The sequence below is a fragment of the Bufo bufo genome, chromosome 3, assembly GCF_905171765.1.
Source record: "Bufo bufo chromosome 3, aBufBuf1.1, whole genome shotgun sequence".
Taxonomy (NCBI): domain Eukaryota; kingdom Metazoa; phylum Chordata; class Amphibia; order Anura; family Bufonidae; genus Bufo; species Bufo bufo.
In genome coordinates, this window is record NC_053391.1 from 8662904 (window position 1) to 8687156 (window position 24253).

General features: G+C 46.5%; 1 protein-coding gene across 6 annotated transcripts in view; it reads left to right on the forward strand.

Moving 5' to 3' along the window:
* GRAMD1C (GRAM domain containing 1C) overlaps positions 1 to 24253 on the forward strand; it is a 182737-nt gene that overhangs the window by 54193 nt on the left and 104291 nt on the right. For 4 of the 6 annotated variants that reach the window (XM_040422874.1, XM_040422877.1, XM_040422875.1 and 1 more), the window contains exon 2: positions 12305 to 12455. The exons of the other annotated variants lie outside the window; for them this stretch is intronic. In XM_040422874.1, the coding sequence (XP_040278808.1) occupies positions 12360 to 12455 (96 nt within the window). In that variant the 5' untranslated portion in view covers positions 12305 to 12359. The remainder of the gene's footprint in view (positions 1 to 12304; positions 12456 to 24253) is intronic. 6 annotated transcript variants of the gene reach the window in all.

Genomic DNA, 24253 nt, shown 5'->3' on the forward strand with positions numbered 1-24253 from the left:
AACATACCCCCTTGTAATGCCCCCAGTTGAGCTAATGTTCCCATAATGTGTCAATATAAAATACACCTTCTCAGTGCCCCCGTAGATGTCCCCATAGTGCTCCTCTCCCCCTTCCCCATAGTACCCACCATAACGTGTCCCAGTATAAAATGCCCCTATATAGAGCCCCCCAATATAAAATACACCTTCTCAGTGCCCCCGTAGATGTCCCCATAGTATTCCTCTCCCCCTTCCCCATAGTACCCACCATAACGTGTCCCAGTATAAAATGCCCCTATATAGAGCCCCCCATATAAAATACCCCTTCTTTTTAGCCTCAGTAGATGCCCATATAGTGCCACCCAATAATGTGCCAGTAATAAGTGCCCCAATAGATGCCCCCCAAACATGTGCCAGTAAGATGTGCCCCCATAGATGCCCCCTAATCATGTGCCAGTAAGATATGCCCCCATAGATTTCCCCCAATCATGTGCCAGTAAGATGTGCCCCCATAGATGCCCCCTAATCATGTGCCAGTAAGATGTGCCCCCATAGATGCCCCCGATCATGTGCCAGTAATAAGAGCCCCCATAGATGCCCCCAATCATGTGCCAGTAATAAGAGCCCCCCCACCATCATGTGCCAGTAGCCAGAGTGCCCCCCCCCCATATCATGTGCCAGTATCAAGTACCTCCCGCTTTCCCCATGTGGCAGTAACAGTCGGGTATTTAAAAAAACAAAAAACACTTGTACTTACCTCCATGTCAGCGATGCGATGCAGCCTCTTCCTGTGTCCCGCGCTGTATGTCCATATATGGAGTCAGTGCTTGTGTATTTCAGAAAAGTTTCTGCTGGGACTCGAACCCACAAACTTCTGTATCAGAGGCAAAGCATCTAACCACACAGCCATAAGATCTGCATAGCCACTGACTGAAAAAATATGAGACTTCTACTGTAGACTCTGTTATAACTTTGATAGCTAGTGTACATCCATACACATGACAGCTGCCCCAGCGCACTCAGCTCTGCTATATCTCTATTTATGATAGCTGCCCCAGCACACCCAGCTCTGCTACATCTATACACATGACAGCTGCCCCAGCACACCCAGCTCTGCTACATCTATACACATGACAGCTGCCCCAGTGCACTCAGCTCTGCTATATATCTCTATATCTATCTACTGTATAGTAATACTTAGAGATATATAGATATAGCAGAGCTGAGTGTGCAGTATCATAGTGCCAATGCACACTCAGCTCTACTATATCTCTATATATGACAGCTCCCCCAGCACACCCAGCTCTGCTACATCTATACACATGACAGCTGCCCCTGCACACTCAGCTCTGCTATATCTCTATATATCTATCTACTGTATAGTAATTGTGGCAAAACCAACCTCGCCACTGGGTTTTGGAGAGGCCTGGCTGCTGGCCTCTTGCCCCTGGATTATGGGCCATATTCTAACTTTTAAACCCCTGAACCTATTCAAGTGAATTTTGGATAGGTTTGTCCCAAAGTTATACTGTTTAAATTGATATTAGATATATGTATGGCCAATGTAAACTCACAAAGTTGTAACAATTTATAATAAGTGTAACTTGTCAGCTTGGGAGGAAAATGCTGGGTGTGTTTCTATTGTGCCATTGTCCAATTGTGTGTTTAAATGGTGATGTCTGTCCTGTTATATCCACATGTGTATTGGTGACTTCTTTTTGTCTTGAGAGATAATTGGATTACGCCTCAGTTGTCTCCGGGGCCGAGAGGAGGAAACCATGATGCATTGTGGGGATGTATTGTCTCTGTAAAACCTGCTTGAGCCAGATTGCCATGCTGCCAGCCAGGGCCCAAAAAATACTTTTACTAACTTTTCAACCCCTGGTCTGATTCATGCCATTTTGTAATATGTTGTTCCCCTGAATGGATTGATTGTGAATATGTAATTTTTATGTGAATGTGATGTATGGTTTTAGAGTTATAAAAGTTAGGTAGAAAGTATGTTTTAACTGTATGTGTAATTGAGTTTCCTCTCAGGATAAGGGGAGGGAATATGTGGGATGTAACTGATATGTGATTGGTTGTTTTATACCTCCCTGTGGGCGGTCCTGTATTTGAAAAGACTGTAATAAAAACCAGGCTGGGTGTGCCAGCACCTGAGACCACTGCTTGACCCTCAAAACGGAGCCTTGTCTCGTTATTGGGGGGATTCACTGTATGCTGTTAGAAGACCGATTGCCAGGATTGTATGCTTTTCCTGTTCGTCTGCTAGCAGCTATTCGTGTGGTTCCAGTTTGGAGTGCTATTTTGTATCCAGTTCGGGAGTTTGGTGTATACTGCAGTAGCTGTGCCTGTCTCTCAGAAAGGGGCTTATCGCCTAAACGGATTTTAACCCCTTGTCTGCTGAAACGGTCCGTTACAGTAATACTTAGAGATATATAGATATAGCAAAGCTGAGTGTGCAGGGGCAGCTGTCATGTGTATAGATGTAGCAGAGCTGTAGCAGGCGCCCCCACACATAACTCTCCACATCATTAATAAAAGCAAAACAACTTAATAAATATACACCACATCCAGCAACAAATGGTGGGGGGGGGGGTCACCGTTCTGTTCAAAAAGGAGAACCAAATAATCTCAACTCCACCGTCCATTAATTAATTTCCACAGGGAATTGAAGTCAAACAAGGAGATATTCCCATCAATGAAATGGGTCAAAACTATTGTATTCATTAGGACCCCTAGGGGATAACGTACCGGGTTTATCAATCCATCAGGCTTCTTTCTGTGCTAACCGTCGTTTCCAATCACCTCCTTGGATGGTCTGATAAACCCCATCAATACCCCTTACCCTAAGGAGATCCCCATTACTGTCATGTTTGAGTCTAAAGTGTTTCGGTAAAGACTTGAGACACGAAATAAATTCACTATCTGCCGCTGAAAAAAAGATGTTCGCGTACCCGTTTTTTTTTAGTTCCCAGATAGTCATCCCAATATAAACCTTCCCACATGGACAAGAGGCATGATAGATGACAGTCAATCTTGTGGGTGATCTTGTATATATCCTTACCAATCGCGTCCTGAAAAGTGTCACATTTATCAATATCTGGACATGCCACACATTTTCCACAGGGAGAACCCCCCCATTTTGGGCCTTTATAGCCAAAGGCTCTACCAGGTTTCTCACCTTGGTGATGACTTTGAATGAGAATGTTTCTCAGACTCCCAGATTGACGATAAGTAAGTGCCGTTTTTTTCCGGTATGTATTTACAAAGATCCACTTCAGTTCTCAGAATTGGCTAAAATGTTGTCAAAACTTGTCGAACTAAATCACACCAGGAATTAAAGTTTGTGATAAAACGAATGGAGCTCGCAGCTTCTCTTTTCCTCTGACTATGTAATAGCACCTCACGACGGCTCTTTACTGCCCTCCTTAAGGCCTCCTTGATTGATCTATTACTGTAACCCCCGGAGAGTTCCCGTGTTCGTTGTTTGAACGTTGCCTCATCTGAACAGATCCGTTTTAACCGCAGAAACTGTCCTATAGGAATATTATTAATGAAATGATGGGGATGGCCCGAGGATGGATGTAGCAATGTATAGGTCAGTTTGAATGTATCCCATAGGGCCTACCAGTAATTCCAAATCTAGGAATTCCACTTAATGTTATATGAATTCATATTCAATATAGCCATAAATTCCTCCAACTCTTGAGTGAATCCCTGCCAGATGATCAGAATATCGTCAATATATCGGGTCCAAAATTGGACCCTGTTAATTGATCGCACCGGATTGGACATAAAGATCTTACATTCGCATTGGCCCAGAAATATATTTGCATACGACGGCACAAAGGCCGCCCCCCATGGCCGTACCCTGTAACTGAAAATAAAAACTCTCCTTAAACACAAAGAAATTATGTGTTAAGGCAGAATCCAATGCTCGACAAAGGAACTCACCAAGTTTTGAATCCAGACTACTCATCTGCACCGTACGAGCCACTGCTGTGATCCCATCGGAATGTCTGATGTCGCAAGTAACAAGAAGCATGTCTGGCTGGATATGAATACCATTGATTTTCCTTAAAAGATCTGAACTGTCTTTAGTATAAGATGGTAATAATTCCACAAAGGTGTAAAAAACTATTGATCCCTACCACAATTGGCCTACCTGGTGGTGTATGGAAAGCCTTGTGTAATTTCGGGAGTAGATATAATGTTGGTATATAGGTTCCTCCACCGCCAAACCTGTAACTTGTTGGATATCCAAAACCCCTACATCATGGGCTTATGAGAGAATCCCCTTCAATTCTATTTGATATTTAGAAAGGACTGAATGTAAGTTTCTTATAGCACGTTCTATCTCTCGACTGCCGAAAGCCTCTTTCTCATACATTTTGGTGGGCCGTATTACCACATTTCCACCTTTATTTGAGGGTTTGAAAACCACCCTATTCATCTGCCGTAACTGACTGCTCCCTGTTAAGATTATCAGAATAAATGTTTTCAGGTATTTTTCTAAATTCCGCAGCCACTAATTCAACAAATAGATCTATTTCAGGAAAAAGTGAAATCTGAGGGAATCTAGTAGATTTAGGTAGAAGATTGGAAGGGTACTCACCCCCTTTGTATTCCTCTTGTTCCTCCAAAAGCTCCCTCGAAGCCCCCAGTGCTTCCCGTTCCTGAATAGATCCCAAGTGATCATTCTTATCTTGTTTCCTGGCAAAGATCTTCTTAAAGGCCAGTTTCCGTGCAAATAATTGTAGATATTTTACTAAAAGAAAATGATCAGGTTTAGTGGCAGGACAAAAACTGAAACAAGACTTAAGACCCCAATTTGAGCAGGTGTAAGGGGTTGATCAGATAGATTTCCTACCTTAAGGTTCACAGAGGAGCCATTACCATGGCTATTTCCTTGTCTCTCATTTCTCCCTTGATGGAACAGGTCGTCTTACCCTGCTCCTAGTTCAGGGATTTCCTTAGGGCTAATAGGGACCCTAGGTTCCAGGGTATGAGCCCTCCTACCATCAGGGTCGGCTCATACGGATAGGAGTCAGGGTCAGCATTAGGGACGTGGTTGATCAGATAGATTTCCTACCTTAAGGTTCACAGAGGAGCCATTACCATGGCTATTTCCTTGTCTCTCATTTCTCCCTATATGGCCGTCTTCATCAAATCTCCTTTTCCCTTGTCACATAAGAAATCTATTGGGTTTAGTAGAGACCTGTGACGTCTAAAAGATCTTCTACGTCCGAGGGCCTTTCCAAACCGCCACCTATATATCCTGTTATTTTCTTTATCCAGCACATCCCTTTGGAATTTCTTAGTTTTAGTAGCTGAAACCTGATCGTGAAATGAAGTACGCGGACAGGTTTAGTTATTATTTCATATTTTTATAGACTATGTGACAATACGACATTCCCCAGTCCTGGACTCCTGCTCTTCTGCCATGTAATCAGTGATATCTGCTACTGGGTGACAACCTCTGTGGTCGTCATTAGCGCCTACGATGAGGTTGTCAAATTTGCCTGCTTCTCTAATCATGGCAGTTCTGCACTTGCAGATTCGGTAAAGGAAATATTCATACGGGCTAGAGGACCCTCCTGGGGTATCCATATGCTATATCTCAGTGGTGACCAACCACTTTTTGTCTAATGGCCGCACTATACAAGGTATACATTTTGCGGGCCTGAACCAGGTAGCTTTGCCAGAAAGAAATGCAAACACTGTGAGGGGGCAGGTGTGAGCATTACTAAAATACATGATACGTAGGCCTTCAAATCTGCGTTTGGAGCCTCTGTTGCAGATTCTGTCGAAAGACCAGACAAAAAAGCCTTGTATGCAGCACTATTGTGTCTGGTAAAAAGACAGGATCCCGAACGGAAACTGAACAGATCCCATCATAGTCGGTGGAGTCTGTTCAGCTTCTTCCCTGTGGGGTGACAGGAGGAGGGGGATCAGGGTCACTAGTGGGGTGACAGGAGGAGGGGGTTTAGGGTCACTAGTGGGGTGACAGAAGGAGGGCGGAGCAGGGTCACTAGTGGGGCGAGAGGAGGAAGAGGAAGCAGGGTCACTAGTGGGGCGAGAGGAGGAGGGGTAGCAGGGTCACTAGTGGGGTGACAGGAGGAGGGGGGAGCAGGATCACTAGTGGGGTGACAGGAGGAGGGCGGAGCAGGGTCACTAGTGAGGTGACAGGCGGAGGAGGGAGCAGGGTCACTAGTGGGGTGACAGGAGGAGGGCGGAGCAGGGTCACTAGTGAGGTGACAGGAGGAGGGGAAAGCAGGGTCACTAGTGGGGTGACAGGAGGAGGGCGGAGCAGGGTCACTAGTGAGGTGACAGGAGGAGGGGGGAGCAGGGTCACTAGTGAGGTGGCAGGAGGAGGGGGGAGCAGGTTCACTAGTGAGGTGACAGGAGGAGGGCGGAGCAGGGTCACTAGTGAGGTGACAGGAGGAGGGGGGAGCAAGGTCACTAGTGGGGTGACAGGAGAAGGGGGGAGCAGGGTCACTAGTGGGGTGACAGGAGGAGGGCGGAGCAGGGTCACTAGTGAGGTGACAGGCGGAGAGGGAAGCAGGGTCACTAGTGGGGTGACAGGTGGAGGGGGAGCAGGGTCACTAGTGAGGTGACAGGAGGAGGGGGAGCAGGGTCACTAGTGGGGTGACAGGAGGAGGGGGAGGCAGGGTCACTAGTGGGGTGACAGGCGGAGGGGGAGCAGGGTCACTAGTGGGGTGACAGGAGGAGTGGGAAGCATGGTCACTAGTGGGGTGACAGGAGGAGTAGGAAGCAGGGTCACTAGTGGGGTGACAGGCGGAGGGGGAGCAGGGTCACTAGTGGGGTGACAGGAGGAGTGGGAAGCAGGGTCACTAGTGGGGTGACAGGCGGAGGGGGGAGCAGGGTCACTAGTGGGGTGACAGGAGGAGGGGGAAGCAGGGTCACTAGTGGGGTGACAGGAGGAGGGCGGAGCAGGGTCACTAGTGAGGTGACAGGCGGAGGGGGAAGCAGGGTCACTAGTGGGGTGACAGGAGGAGGGGGGAGCAGGGTCACTAGTGAGGTGACAGGCGGAGGGGGAAGCAGGGTCACTAGTGGGGTGACAGGAGGAGGGCGGAGCAGGTTCACTAGTGGGGTGACAGGAGGAGGGGGAGCAGGGTCACTAGTGGGGTGACAGGAGGAGGGCGGAGCAGGGTCACTAGTGAAGTGACAGGAGGAGGGGGAAGCAGGGTCACTAGTGGGGTGACAGGAGGAGGGCGGAGCAGGTCACTAGTGAGGTGACAGGCGGAGGGGGAAGCAGGGTCACTAGTGGGGAGACAGGAGGAGTGGGAAGCAGGGTCACTAGTGAGGTGACAGGAGGAGGGGGAGCAGGGTCACTAGTGAGGTGACAGGAGGAGCGGGGAGCAGGGTCACTAGTGGGGTGACAGGAGGAGGGGGGAGCAGGGTCACTAGTGAGGTGACAGGAGGAGGGGGAAGCAGGGTCACTAGTGGGGTGACAGGCGGAGGGGGAGCAGGGTCACTAGTGAGGTGACAGGAGGAGGGGGAGAGCAGGGTCACTAGTGGGGTGACAGGAGGAGGGGGGAGCAGGGTCACTAGTGGGGTGACAGGAGGAGGGCGGAGCAGGGTCACTAGTGAGGTGACAGGAGGAGTGGGAAGCAGGGTCACTAGTGAGGTGACAGGAGGAGGGGGAAGCAGGGTCACTAGTGGGGTGACAGGAGGAGGGCGGAGCAGGGTCACTAGTGGGGTGACAGGAGGAGGGGGAAGCAGGGTCACTAGTGGGGTGACAGGAGGAGGGCGGAGCAGGTTCACTAGTGGGGTGACAGGAGGAGGGGGAGCAGGGTCACTAGTGGGGTGACAGGAGGAGGGCGGAGCAGGGTCACTAGTGAAGTGACAGGAGGAGGGGGAAGCAGGGTCACTAGTGGGGTGACAGGAGGAGGGCGGAGCAGGGTCACTAGTGAGGTGACAGGAGAAGGGGGGAGCCGGGTCACTAGTGAGGTGGCAGGAGGAGGGGGGAGCAGGTTCACTAGTGAGGTGACAGGAGGAGGGGGAGCAGGGTCACTAGTGAGGTGACAGGAGGAGGGCGGAGCAGGGTCACTAGTGAGGTGACAGGAAGAGGGGGGAGCAGGGTCACTAGTGGGGTGAAAGGAGGAGGGGGGAGCAGGGTCACTAGTGGGGTGACAGGAGGAGGGCGGAGCAGGGTCACTAGTGAGGTGACAGGCGGAGGGGGAAGCAGGGTCACTAGTGGGGTGACAGGCGGAGGGGGAGCAGGGTCACTAGTGAGGTGACAGGAGGAGGGCGGAGCAGGTTCACTAGTGGGGTGACAGGCGGAGGGGGAGCAGGGTCACTAGTGGGTTGACAGGAGGAGGGGGAGCAGGGTCACTAGTGTGGTGACAGGAGGAGTGGGAAGCAGGGTCACTAGTGGGGTGACAGGCGGAGGGGGAGCAGGGTCACTAGTGAGTGACAGGAGGAGGGGGAGCAGGGTCACTAGTGGGGTGACAGGAGGAGGGGGAGCAGGGTCACTAGTGAGGTGGCAGGAGGAGGGGGGAGCAGGGTCACTAGTGGGGTGACAGGAGGAGGGGGAGCAGGGTCACTAGTGGGGTGACAGGAGGAGCAGGGTCACTAGTGGGGTGGCAGGAGGAGGGGGGAGCAGGTTCACTAGTGGGGTGACAGGAGGAGGGGGGAGCAGGGTCACTAGTGGGGTAACAGGAGGAGGGCGGAGCAGGGTCACTAGTGAGTGACAGGAGGAGGGCGGAGCAGGGTCACTAGTGAGTGACAGGAGGAGGGCGGAGCAGGGTCACTAGTGGTGGGACAGGAGGAGGGCGGAGCAGGGTCACTAGTGGGGGGACAGGAGGAGGGCGGAGCAGGGTCACTAGTGGGGTGACAGGAGGAGGGCGGAGCAGGGTCACTAGTGGGGGGACAGGAGGAGGGCGGAGCAGGGTCACTAGTGAGTGACAGGAGGAGGGGGGAGCAGGGTCACCGGGGACCAGTCACATGAGTCCGTGGCTTCTTACCTCTCCAGCGGCCCTGTCTCGTTTCCCAAGGTCCTGCTCTCCTTACAACAGCCACCCCCGGAGCCAGCCCCTCCTCCTTCCAGCTCCCGCTGGCTTCCCCTGCTGCAGAACCTGTATCACTCCGGCGCGCGCCTATACCAACCAATAACAAAGCTTCTTGCTGTAAAGAGCTTTGCTATTGGTTATTTCAGGCACAGGCAGCATCGCTGCACTGCCTGTGCCGTTCACAGCGCTCGCTGCGTATTGGTACGCCTTAGACTTTTTCCAGGGAGTCGCACGGGTCGCATGACACAGCTTTGCGGGCCGGACTTGGCCTGCGGGCCATAGGTTGGGCATCACTGCTACAACTCATGTGAATCCCCCTATAGTAAGGACCATTTTACAGGACAATATCACAAAAAAACAGGACGGTTGGGTGAAATGCCTGTGTCCTCATGGGTCGTATGGAAGAAGAACAATAGCCGATATGCGAGTCCATCTGGAAGTTATGAGAATGGACTTTGTCTTGTAGATACATTATTACATATGACCCGTTTGTCCACAATGTGGAGTCTTGTGTTTGGGTCTTTAGACATATAACTCATTCACTGCCAAAGACTTATGCGTCATGATAATTGTCATATCTGATGGCTCAAATATTACCTTTCAAATGATCATGGGGTCAAAGGGGGTCAAGTCTCTAGTCAGAAAGTAGCACTTGTTCAGCAGGATGAAAAGTTTTACTTCCTAGTTTTGTATCCGTGGAAGGGGGAGCTGCAAGTGAGAGCAAGAAGAAAGATCACAGCCTTTTACTGTCACGGCGGTATAGGATCTCAGATACACAGATAAACCAACAAACAATTACAATGCGAGCAGCTGGGAAAGGGTCACCTCCTAGCGAATCCCTGACCTCTCTCCCTACACTGCTAAGCCCACATTCAGACCTTAATGGTTGGAATAATGTGTCCTCGTGCCTGGGCTGCAAAAACCCTAGAATCCCTGAGATGGTGAAAGGGGAAATAGGGGCAGCCTGCTCCCACAGAACCTGGAGGAGACAGATGAGATACAAACAATTTAGACAGCAAGCAACAAACACAGAAACCAAACTTATCTTATCTGAGCTGGAAAAGACAATCCTTCCTTCCTTGACTCCAAGGCCAGACAGATTTCTATAACCCGCACAGAACCCTGAGATTGAGTGATATTTAAACCAATGACTCCACCCAGTGCACCTGAAGGAAGGCGGAACCAGCACGACTGCAAAACAAAACAAAAAACTAAACACGTGCTGCTATTCTGGCCGACCTCCGCACATAGTCAGAGCAGGGCATGACATTTACTGTCTCTCCCCCCTGTACAGGCTTCCACTGGCACCAGGGAGGGGATACAGGAGCTTTTCTTCATGGGATCACCCATCTATGAAACAGGGAAGGGGATACAGGAGCTTTTCTTCATGGGATCACCCATCTATGAAACAGGGAAGGGATACAGCAGCTTTTCTTCAAGTTTTCACTCAACTTATCAATCAGCCAGAGGATACAGGAGCTTTTCTTCATAGTATCAAACATTGTATCAATCTGGGAGGGGGTATAAGAGCTTTTCTTCATGGTGTCACCATCCTATGATTCAGGGAGTAGATACAGGAATTTTTCTTCATATATCACCCTCTTATCAATCAGGGGTGGGATACAGAAGCCTTTCTACCTGTTATCATTCCAGATTATCAGTCAGGGAAGGGATACAGGAGCTTTTCTTCATGATATCACTTTCCTTATCAATCAGGGAGGGGATACATGAACTTCTGTTAGTGGTAACACCCTTTTTATTATTTAGGGATGGAATATAGGAGCTTTTCTTCATTATATCACCCACTATTACTTATGGCAGGCATGCCCATCCTATGGACCGCCAGCTGTTGCAAAACTACAACTCCCAGCATGCATGGATAGCCTGCAGCTATTAGGGCATGCTGGAGTTGTAGTTTTGCAACAGCTGGAGGGCCGCAAGTTGAAGATCCTTGACATATGGTCTTTATTGTGTACTAAGGGAGTGAAGAGATGAGCAGTTACACATAGCACCCTCCTAGCACCTAACAGGTCATTTATGGATGTTTGTGCTGCAGAGATTCTTTTTTATCTCTCCAGTTCTGGTGGTTATATCCTAATATGTTCATGTAGACATGTGATATGTATGAGCTATGAATATCTTTAATGTTAGGATGTGTGTTGCATCTTGTTTTCTGCTTCAATCAAACTTTTACTTCTTTATGCATTTTTGTTTTTTATTTTTCCAAATATTAGGGTTTGCAAATAATTGCAAAGTGCTTGGTGGCCTTTCCAGGGGTCTACTTTCAGAACATGTATGAGTATAGGGGCACCATTTTTTCTTTTTTTTATTCTGTTTTTCTTTGTATATGTCTAAAAGTGTGAACATTTTCCTTAAACCCCCAGAGAAAGCATTTTTCATTGAATGTGTTATTAAGGGGTTGTCTGATGTTGGAAACCCATTCTCGTACACTCTAAGACAGGGTGGGGGGTCCTCTGTTTAGGATCCTCATCTCTCGGCCAGTGGAGAGTGATTATAAAGAGGGTCTCTCATCTGGACACAGAAAACCCATTGATGTGAAATTGTGAATGATTATTCATTACTGGGGCTCCCAGCAGAGGAACACTCCGTGACAGGTTTATTGCCATGATCCCTTCTAACAAGTAGGGATTGCCCAGAGAGGAGAACCCCTTTATTGACCTTAAATCACGTTTCTTGAATTTATCTGTAATGTTGCTGTATAAATAATATTAAATGTGTATATACCTATAATATACTGTGCCTATTTTATAATAGTATACTGCAGGGAGCATTTGTTATCACTTGTAATACTGCCATTCTCCTGAAGGTGTCAGCGCTGTGTAACTGGAATATACAGCCATGGCAACAGTGACACTTGGTGGCAAAACTAGGTATTGCACTCATAAGTACTGATTGTAGTTATGGGGAACTGTGGTTTGAAAAATCATTGCAATTTTCTAAGATAGTTTGTGTAAAAATTTTATAATGGTTTCCAATATCTCTGCTTGCAATCATTGAATAGGAACCTGCCAGAGGATGCCAACTTGTCCTGGTCACTCAGGTAGATATCAGAGCTGTGAAGTGTGACGAGCCGCGCCGCTGTGCGTCCACCGCGTGGCCAGGACAGGTTTTCACCCACTGGAATAGATAGTGCGTCTTAGAACATGCAGGCAGATTGTTATAACTCTATAATAATAATTTAATATGATAATATATAATAATGAAAAATAAATACATTATGATAATATAATTATAATTGACGTCTGGTTTCTGTTTCTCCCCATCAGTCTCGTGAAATAGATGGGATAAGAAGAGGGGGGCTGGTCCAGAGACCGGGACGTGATGGCAGCTGTGCCTAGACCAGCCGACGACAGTCCCGTGCTCAGGAGAGCCTCTCTGGAACAGCCCAGGGGGAACGATGAGGAGCAGAAGGCCAGTGTAAGTAACCCCTCACACTTCATGCCATCTGATCTGTGATCAGCCCTGTGTGTGCCCATGCCTGGGGTGGTCTGTAGGGACTATCTTTCCCCTCGCTCCACCTTTTCCTATTCTTCTTGCTTCTGAGTAACCAAATGAGGAGCCAACTGAGGAGCCATATAAATACCACCAGGGGCCAAATGGGTTTAAAAATAAATCAAATTTTTGCAACAAAAAAAATAGGACTCTTTTTAATAATACACTCATTGACAAAAACATACCGCACCCAAATAGAAATGTCAGATTGCCGCAGTTCTGCCTCAGGCAGATATCTAATGGACTACATGTGTGGTCGGACTAGACTCTGGGTCTTGCCACAAGAGGATGTAAAATAGAAAGGCTCTCAGAAGCTACTTTTGGGTAAAGTACCTTTTGGTGACGCTATTCATGCCTCTATGACCTACCGGAAGACATTTTGCCCGATTGACAGACTTTGAGAGGGCACATCATTGGACGGTGGTTTCGATGAATTGCCTGCCATATAGGCCGTTCTGTCCTAGCTGTTATTAGATGTTGGGAGCAGTGGTTACGTGAGGGCACGGGCTCCGGGTGGCCCAGACACACCACCAATAGTACAAGCAGCTCCACACTTTCACTGTCCACCATCCAGACACAGGTAGCCCCTTCGTGACACACCTGTCTCTGGCCAGATCAAGGAAATTTGGTGTCACGGCACCCATTATGTGTCCTGCTATTGACAGCCAGTCCCTGTCACAGTGGTGTCCTGAATGAGGAACCTGGACTGCTACGGACTGGAACTGCATCATCTTTAGTGACGAATCCAGGTTCTGATTGGTGATGATCGGGGGAGCCATCGCTTACCACAGTCTTGATACGAGGGACACTGACAGCTCAGTGATACGTGCAGGACATCTTGACGCCACATGTGTTCCTCTCATGGCAGGGCTTCCATTTCTCACCACAGACAGCAAGGGTTTCCAAGGAATGTCTCCTCCAGATTACACTTTCTTGGCCGTCCGGTTAGCAAATTTATCACCAATTCAGCTTAATGGGACCAGCAGGGACGCCAGTTTCACCAACCTACAAGTGAGCAGGATCTACAGGCCCAACTGTAACATCTGTGGGCAAACGTGCCCCACTGTATCTCACCCTGTATCCAAGCTAGAGGCTGTATCTCACCCTGTACCCAGACTAGATGCTGTATCTCATTTTGTATCCAGGCTGAAGGCTGTATGTCACTCTGTACCCAGGCTAGAGGCAGTATCTCACCCTGTACGTAGGCCAGAGGTCGCATCCAGGCTAGAGGCCGTATCTCATCTTGTATCCAGGCTAGAGGTTGTATCTCATCTTGTATCCAGGCTAGAGGCTGTATCTCATCTTGTATCCAGGCTAGAGGCTGTATCTCATCTTGTATCCAGGATAGAGGCCGTATCTCATCTTGTATCCAGGCTAGAGGTTGTATCTATTCTTGTATCCAGGCTAGAGGTTGTATCTCATCTTGTATCCAGGCTAGAGGTTGTATCTCATCTTGTATCCAGGCTAGAGGCCGTATCTCATCTTGTATCCAGGCTAGAGGCCGTATCTCATCTTGGATCCAGGCTAGAGGTCGTATCTCATCCTGTATCCAGGCTAGAGGCCGTATCTCATCTTGTATCCATGCTAGAGGCCGTATCTCATCTTGTATCCAGGCTAGAGGTTGTATCTCATCTTGTATCCAGGCTAGAGGCTGTATCTCATCTTGTATCCAGGCTAGAGGCCGTATCTCATCTTGTATGCAGGCTAGAGGCCGTATCTCATCTTGGATCCAGGCTAGAGGTCGTATCTCATCTTGTATCCAGGCTAGAGGTCGTATCTCATCTTGTATCCAGGCTAGAGGCCGTATCTCATCTTGTATCCAGGTTAGAGGTCGTTGTTCATCTTATATCCAGGCACGAGGCAGTATCTTATCTTGTATCCAGGCTAGAGGCCGTATCTCATCTTGTATCCAGGCTAGAGGCCGTATCTCATCTTATATGCAGGCTAGAGGCCGTATCTCATCTTGTATCCAGGTTAGAGGTCGTTGTTCATCTTATATCCAGGCACGAGGCAGTATCTTATCTTGTATCCAGGCTAGAGGCCGTATCTCATCTTGTATCCAGGCTAGAGGTTGTATCTCATCTTGTATCTAGGCTAGAGGCTGTATCTCATCTTGTATACAGGCTAGAGGCCGTATCTCATCTTGGATCCAGGCTAGAGGTCGTATCTCATCTTGTATCCTGGCTAGAGGTCGTATCTCATCTTGTATCCAGGCTAGAGGTCATTGTTCATCTTATATCCAGGCATGAGGCCGTATCTTATCTTGTATCCAGGCTAGAGGCCGTACCTCATCTTGGATCCAGGCTAGAGGTCGTATCTCATCTTGGATGCAGGCTAGAGGCCATTTCTTATCTTGTATCCAGGCTAGAGGCCGTATCTCATCTTGGATGCAGGCTAGAGGCCATTTCTTATCTTGTATCCAGGCTAGAGGCTGTATGTCACTCTGTACCCAGACTAGATGCGGTATCTCACCCTGTACGTAGGCTAGAGGTCGCATCTCATTTCGTATCCAGGCTAGAGGCCGTATCTCATCTTGTATCCAGGCTAGAGGCCGTACCTCATCTTGGATCCAGGCTAGAGGTCGTATCTCATCTTGGATGCAGGCTAGAGGCCATTTCTTATCTTGTATCCAGGCTAGAGGCCGTATCTCATCTTGGATGCAGGCTAGAGGCCATTTCTTATCTTGTATCCAGGCTAGAGGCCGTATCTCATCTTGTATCCAGGCTAGAGGCCGTATCTCATCTTGTATCCAGGCTAGAGGTTGTATCTCATCTTGTATCCAGGGTAGAGGTTGTATCTCATCTTGTATCCAGGCTAGAGGCCGTATCTCATCTTGTATCCAGGCTAGAGGCCGTATCTCATCTTGTATCCAGGCTAGAGGTCGTATCTCATCTTGGATCCAGGCTAGAGGCTTTATCTCATCTTGTATCCAGGCTAGAGGTCGTATCTCATCTTGGATCCAGGCTAGAGGCTTTATCTCATCTTGTATCCAGGCCAGAGGCCTTATCTTATATTGTACTTAGACTAGAGGCTGTTTGTCATCTTATATCCAGGCTAGAGGCCTTTTCTCACCTTGTATCCAGTCTAGAGGCCGTATCTTATCTTGTGTCCAGGCTAGAGGCCGTATCTCATCTTGTATCCAGGCTAGAGGCCGTATCTCATCATGTATCCAGGGTAGAGGCCATATCTCATCTTCTATACAGGCTAGAGGCCGTATCTCATCATGTGTCCACTTTAGAGGCCGTATCCCATCTTCATTGTTTTGCTTCAAGACCCACTTTTTCCGGATATTCAGATCACGGACAGATGTCCTGACATTTTCCTGGTATAATTCTGAATTATCCAGATGCAGCAGAACAGGCCCAAACCATGATCCTACCAGCGCCATGTATCAGAGATGGAATGAGATTTCTATGCTGGATGCAGGGTTTTCTTTTTTCCTTCCTTATTTAAACCAAAAAGTTCTAATCTGGTCTCATCAGTTCACGGAACCTTGTCCCAGTAGGCTATTGGCTTGTCCAGGTGATCTTTAGCAAACTGCAGATGGGCAGCAATGTTCTTTTTGGAGAGCAGCGGCTTTCTCCTTACAGTCCTGCGATGCTCACCATTGTTGTTCAGTGTCCTCCAGATGGTGAATTCATGAACATTAACATTAGCTAAGGTGAAAAAGACCTTTAGTTGCTCAGAGGTTACCTTGGATTCATTTGTGACCTCGCAGACTACACATCTTGCTCTTGGCATGATCTTTGTTGGTTGACCACTTATGGGGATGGTAATAATGGTCTGGAATTTCCTCCATTTGTGCACAATCTGCCTCACTGTTGATTGCTGAAGACCAGACCCTTTAGAGATTGTTTTTTAAACTTTTTCAACCTGATGAGCATCAACAACTGCTCTTCTGAGGTCCTCTGAAATCTCCTTTTCTCCTGCCATGATACAATTCTACAAACACGTGTTGTGAAGATCAGACTTTGATAGATCCCTGTTCTTTACATAAAACAGGTCACCCCCTTAAACCTGATTGTCATCCCATTGTTTGAAAACACCTTCACATTATCAGCTAATCCTAAAGGTTCGCATACTTTTACTGCTCACAAACATGTAAAATTGAAGCATTTTCCCCCAAGTCTAATATTTGCAACTCATTTGTTCTTTATAAACTTTTAACTTGGGTGAAAATCTGATGTAGTTTTAGGTCAAAAGTGTGCAGAAATTTAGTAAATTCTGGAGGGTTCAAAAACTTTCAGGCACCACTGCATAACGTATTAGCACACTCCTGTACAAGACTTATGGCGAGGGTCCCCAAGGCTGACTGTACAGGGGTTCCTGATTCCCTGATCATGGGAGACCTCCTTGTCCATTTCATGGTCAGTTGTGATCAGCGGCTCCTTTGATGGACACAGGCGAGCTTTCAGGTAGGGTGGAGGTATGCAGCTGATTAAAGGGGATCACCGGGGCAAAATGGGTTAAAAAGATAAAATAACTAAGTATGGTGCCTACTCCACCGAACCGCTGCCACTAATGTTCCAGCTCTTACCAGGTCCCTGCTTGTCTCTGCTTCCTGGTCCCTGCTCGACAGGAAATTACCGCAGATGCTCAGCCAATCACTGACAGAGGAGGGTCAGCGCTGTGGCCAGTGATTGGCTAAGCAGGAGGGGACCAAGTGGCGGGGAGCCGGTAAGCGCTGGCGGCGGATCAGCGAGGTATTGGTTATTTTTTTAGTATATAGATATATTTTACTGCAGAAAGGAAAAAATGAAACTAAATATAATAAATAAAAATGAATAATAAAAATATTCAGAACACAATCACTCTGACCGCTCTTTCAGTGCATCATTCGCTGGCTCCACTTCTTCTCCTCTCCCTCTTGCTGTTGGGGTTCCTCAGGGTTCAGTCCGGTATTAGGTTTGACACTGATCCTTCCTTCACCCCCTATATTCAGTCTCTCGCCAGTTCATGCCACCTGCGCCTCAAAAACATCTCTAGAATCTGTTCCTTTCTCACTGTGGAAAGAACAAAATCTCTCATTGTCGCCCTGATCCATTCCCACCTTGATTACTGTAACTCACTATTAATTGGCCTCCCCCTCTCCAAACTCTCCCCTCTCCAATATATCCTTAATGCAGCAGCCAGGGTCACCTATCTGTCCAGCCGCTACTCCAATGGCTCCACTCTGTCCCAATCATTGCACTGGTTGTCCAGACAGCATAGAATCCAATTTAAACTGCTCTTACTCACCCACAAAGCTCTCCACAGTGCTGCACCTCCTTCATCTCCTCCATCATCTCCATCTACCATCCTACTCGTGCTCTCCACAGTGCTGCACCCTCTACATCTCCTCCTCATCTCCATCTACCATCCTACCTGTGCTCTCCACAGAGCTGCACCCCCTACATCTCCTCCATCATCTCCATCTACCATCCTACCTGTACTCTCCACAGTGCTGCATGTCCTTCATCATCTCCATCTACCATCCTACTCGTGCTCTCCACAGTGCTGCACTCCCTACATCTCCTCCTCATCTCCATCTACCATCCTACCTGTGCTCTCCACAGAGCTGCACCTCCTACATCTCCTCCATCATCTCCATCTACCATCCTACTCGTGCTCTCCACAGTGCTGCACCCTCTACATCTCCTCCTCATCTCCATCTACCATCCTACCTGTGCTCTCCACAGAGCTGCACCTCCTTCATCTCCTCCATCATCTCCATCTACCATCCTACTCGTGCTCTCCACAGAGCTGCAACCCCTACATCTCCTCCTCATCTCCATCTACCATCCTACCTGTGCTCTCCACAGTGCTGCACCTCCTTCATCTGCTCCATCATCTCCATCTACCATCCTACCTGTGCTCTCCATAGTGCTGCGCCCCCTACATCTCCTCCTCATCTCCATCTACCATCCTACCTGTGCTCTCCACATAGCTGTACCCCCTACATCTCCTCCTCATCTCCATCTACCATCCTTTCCATGCTCTCCACAGAGCTGCACCTCCTTCATCTCCTCCTTATCTCTGTCTACCATCCTACCTATACTCTCCACATAGCTTCACCCCCTACATCTCCTCCTTATCTCTGTCTACCATCCTACCTATACTCTCCACAGTGCTGCACCCCCTACATCTCCATCTACCACCCTTTCCATGCTCTCCACAGTGCTGCATCTCCTACATCTCCATCTACCATCCTTTCCATGCTCTCCACAGTGCTGCATCTCCTACATCTCCATCTACCATCCTACCTGTACTCTCCACAGTGCTGCACCCCCTACATCTCCTCCTTATCTCTGTCTACCATCCTACCTATACTCTCCACAGTGCTGCACCCCCTACATCTCCATCTACCATCCTTTCCATGCTCTCCACAGTGCTGCATCTCCTACATCTCCATCTACCATCCTACCTATACTCTCCACAGTGCTGCATCTCCTACATCTCCATCTACCATCCTACCTATACTCTCCACAGTGCTGCACCCCCTACATCTCCTCCTCATCTCCATCTACCATCCTACCTGTGCTCTCCACAGTGCTGTACCCCCTACATCTCCATCTACCATCCTATCCATGCTCTCCGCAGTGCTGCACCCCCTACATCTCCTCCTCATCTCCATCTACCATCCTACCCGTGCTCTCTCCATATTTTGCCCATTTATCATCATTCCCTGGACCTGATCCTCCACCAAACTCCTCCACTGCACCAATGCACCCAGAAGCACACCCTGACCTGTACAGCGCTGCGGAAACTGTTGGCGCTATAGAAATAAAGATTATTATTATTCACATCAGATGATTGAGAGGATTGTTATAAAGTGTGGGGTTTGTCAGTGCCGTCAGTTAGGTGGAAGTAGCTAACTTCTCCTGTTTTCAGTATTATAGTTGCAACCGGGGACACAGAACTTGGGATTTCTGATCTCCTCCACCTTCCTGGTGTTACTATCCTCCATCCCCTGCTTGTTCCTGCCACTGCTACTTCTGCATCCTATAGAGCTACACCCGGCATACAGCACTGTTCATAGATGACTTTATGTATGGCATTATTTGGGCACTGTATGGTGGTATTGTTTGGACACTGTATGATGGTATTATTTTAAAACTGTATGTTGGTATTATTTGAGCACCATATGTTTTTATTATTTGAGCACCATATGGTTTTATTATTTGAGCACTGTATGTTGGTATTATTTGAAGACTGTATGTTGGCATTATTTGGGCACTGTATGTTGGTATTATTTGAAGACTGTATGTTGGCATTATTTGGGCACTGTATGTTGGTATTATTTAGCACTGTATGTTGGCATTATTTGGGCACTGTATGATGGTATTATTTTAAAACTGTATGTTGGTATTATTTGGGCACTGTATGTTGGTATTATTTGAGCATTGTATGTTGGCATTATTTGAGCACTGTATGTTGGCATTATTTGAAGACTGTATGTTGGCATTATTTGGCCACTGTATGTTGGCATTATTTGAAGACTGTATGTTGGCATTATTTGGCCACTGTATGTTGGCATTATTTGGGCACCGTATGTTGGTATTATTTGGGCACTGTATGTTGGCATTATTTGAAGACTGTATGTTGGTATTATTTGAAGACTGTATGTTGGCATTATTTGAAGACTGTATGTTGGTATTATTTGAAGACTGTATGTTGGTATTATTTGAGCACTGTATGTTGGCATTATTTGGCCACTGTATATTGGTATTATTTGAGCACTGTATGTTGGTATTATTTGAAGACTGTATGTTGGTATTATTTGAGCACTGTATGTTGGCATTAATTGAGCACTGTATGTTGGTATTATTTGAAGACTGTATGTTGGTATTATTTGAAGACTGTATGTTGGTATTATTTGAAGACTGTATGTTGGTATTATTTGGGCACTGTATGTTGGTATTATTTGAGCACTGTATGTTGGCATTAATTGAGCACTGTATGTTGGTATTATTTGAAGACTGTATGTTGGTATTATTTGAAGACTGTATGTTGGTATTATTTGAGCACTGTATGTTGGTATTATTTGAGCACTGTATGTTGGCATTAATTGAGCACTGTATGTTGGTATTATTTGAAGACTGTATGTTGGTATTATTTGAGCACTGTATGTTGGCATTAATTGAGCACTGTATGTTGGTATTTTTTGAAGACTGTATGTTGGTATTATTTGAAGACTGTATGTTGGTATTATTTGAGCACTGTATGTTGGCATTAATTGAGCACTGTATGTTGGTATTATTTGAAGACTGTATGTTGGTATTATTTGAAGACTGTATGTTGGTATTATTTGGGCACTGTATGTTGGTATTATTTGAAGACTGTATGTTGGTATTATTTGAAGACTGTATGTTGGTATTATTTGGGCACTGTATGTTGGTATTATTTGAGCACTGTATGTTGGCATTATTTGGCCACTGTATGTTGGTATTATTTGAGCACTGTATGTTGGTATTATTTGAAGACTGTATGTTGGTATTATTTGAGCACTGTATGTTGGCATTAATTGAGCACTGTATGTTGATATTATTTGAAGACTGTATGTTGGTATTATTTGAAGACTGTATGTTGGTATTATTTGAGCACTGTATGTTGGCATTAATTGAGCACTGTATGTTGGTATTATTTGAAGACTGTATGTTGGTATTATTTGAAGACTGTATGTTGGTATTATTTGGGCACTGTATGTTGGTATTATTTGAGCACTGAATGTTGGCATTAATTGAGCACTGTATGTTGGTATTATTTGAAGACTGTATGTTGGCATTATTTGAGCACTGTATGTTGGTATTTTTTGGGCACTGTATGTTGGCATTAATTGAGCACTGTATGTTGGTATTATTTGAGCATTGTATGTTGGTATTATTTGAGCATTGTATGTTGGTATTATTTGGGCACTGTATGTTGGTATTATTTAGCACTGTGCTGCACCCCCTAATATAGTCATACAGTGCTCAAATACTATAGTCATATAGGGTTTCATTTACTAAGAGAAAATATGTATAAATTAGGCATATTTCAGGTGCAGATTGCGGTGTAACAGCTAGTTGCGCCGTAATCTGCGACTTCTCCTCGCTCACACGAGGTCTAAATAAGTGGCCAAGAGCTGGGAAGGGGGCAAGCGTAGAAAGAGGTCTAAATGTAATACAGTAAGGAAGCTGTCCTACATTCAGAACTGGCGGACGATCCACCGAAGTTATGAAGAGGCCGGCACCCCTAACTGAGGCAGAACCACCGCCAGCACAAGGCTTTATTAAAGGGGTTATCCAACCCCTATAATGCTCCCCAAAACGCCCGGGCCTCTCATATTGGTTATACTTACCCCGCTCCCCGGCACCTGCTTCACTTCTGATGCCCGCACGGCCACCAGGGACGCCGGTCTTAATAACTTCTATAGCTGGCGGTGAAGACATAACTTCCCTGTATCCGACGCCAGTCTAAATGTAAGACCGCTTCTAGCTGTCCTACAGTTACACAATCTACGGCTAAACCAGGCATAGAAAATGGTACATGAGACGGCCCTGCCGGCCCTTCTCTGCCCATGCCACGTCCACTTTTCAGACCTGCCGTGAGCGGGGAAAAGGTCGCAGATTCTGCCACACAGGTAACAGAATCTGCGCCAGACTCACTCCACAAAAGTGGCGTATATCTGGTCATAAATGACCCCCATAGTGCTTAATATAGTCATAGAGTACTCAAATAAAATCATCATTCAGTTCATAGTAATACTCCATACGGTATCCACATAATACCGTCACACACTGCACATGTAATACCTCTATACAGTGCTTATCTCCATACTGCCATATGGTGTCATCCTGTACCGCTATAGAGCACCCAGTTCAGGCCCAGAGGACCAAGTCTGTTAATGTATGGCTGCCTATCATACAATAATTGAGGTAACTCCAGAGGGCGCCGGTGTGCGTGGGGCGGGGGGCACCCTGCACCGCAGTCTCATGTGCCCATACTCTTATTTCAGCAGGAACCCCACCTCTTATTGTACCCCCCCTTGGTTTTTTGTCATTGCCAAAAGTTGTTCTGCTCTGCTCCTCTGCCCAGAATTACGGATCTTTCCAGACCCGTTTCCATGACCAGGTTAACCCTTCATTGCACTCAGAGCAGCTCCAATAGAGGCAGACCACACAGCTAAGCTAAAGGACCTGTCATGATGTCATCTCAGGAACTGCACAAATAATAGTGTAGTTCCCCGGTTAAATAGGAGCATCTGCCAGGACCTGTGATGACATCATCTTCTGCATCACAGGTCCTGTACATCTAGTAAAGGAACTGCACGGAGCAGCATCAAAGGTCCATCAACCCCCCAACAGCATGGAGAATGGAGCGGTAAGAGGAGGTCCTCCTCCTTTCTCTTCATTTGACACCATTCCGTATCTTTACTCATATCTCACTCATATGTGTATATATATATAGTACTGCAGACAGTTACAAGCAGTAATACCTCATCTACCTCGCACAATAACCATAATATATAACGGACCACATATATCTGTACACACTGCATCTATTATACCTTGTGCTTGTCACATCAGTACACTGCTCTATATACTATATATATATATATACACGTACACACACTGCATCCATTATACAGTATAATAGATGCAGTTTGTACAGATATATAGTATATAAAGCAGTGTACTGATATGTGAGGTACGAGGTATAATAGATGCAGTGTGTACAGATATATAGTATATACAGCAGTGTACTGATATGTGAGGTACGGGGTATAATAGATGCAGTGTGTACAGATATATAGTATATACAGCAGTGTACTGATATGTGAGGTGTGAGGTATAATAGATGCAGTGTGTACAGATATATTGTATATACAGCAGTGTACTGATATGTGAGGTACGAGGTATAATAGATGCAGTGTGTACAGATATATAGTATATACAGCGGTGTACTGATATGTGAGGTACGAGGTATAATAGACGCAGTGTGTACAGATATATTGTATATACAGCAGTGTACTGATATGTGAGGTACGAGGTATAATAGATGCAGTGTGTACAGATATATAGTATATACAGCAGTGTACTGATATGTGAGGTACGAGGTATAATAGACGCAGTGTGTACAGATATATTGTATATACAGCAGTGTACTGATATGTGAGGTACGAGGTATAATAGATGCAGTGTGTACAGGTATATAGTATATACAGCAGTGTTCTGATATGTGAGGTACGGGGTATAATAGACGCAGTGTGTACAGATATATAGTATATACAGCAGTGTACTGATATGTGAGGTACGAGGTATAATAGATGCAGTGTGTACAGATATATAGTATATACAGCAGTGTATTGATATGTGAGGTATGAGGTATAATAGATGCGGTGTGTACAGATATATAGTATATACAGCAGTGTACTGATATGTGAGGTACGAGGTATAATAGATGCAGTGTGTACAGATATATATTATATACAGCAGTGTACTGATATGTGAGGTATGAGGTATAATATATGCAGTGTGTACAGATATATAGTATATACAGCAGTGTACTGATATGTGAGGTACGAGGTATAATAGATGCAGTGTGTACAGATATATAGTATATACAGCAGTGTACTGATATGTGAGGTACGGGGTATAATAGATGCAGTGTGTACAGATATATAGTATATACAGCAGTGTACTGATATGTGAGGTGTGAGGTATAATAGATGCAGTGTGTACAGATATATTGTATATACAGCA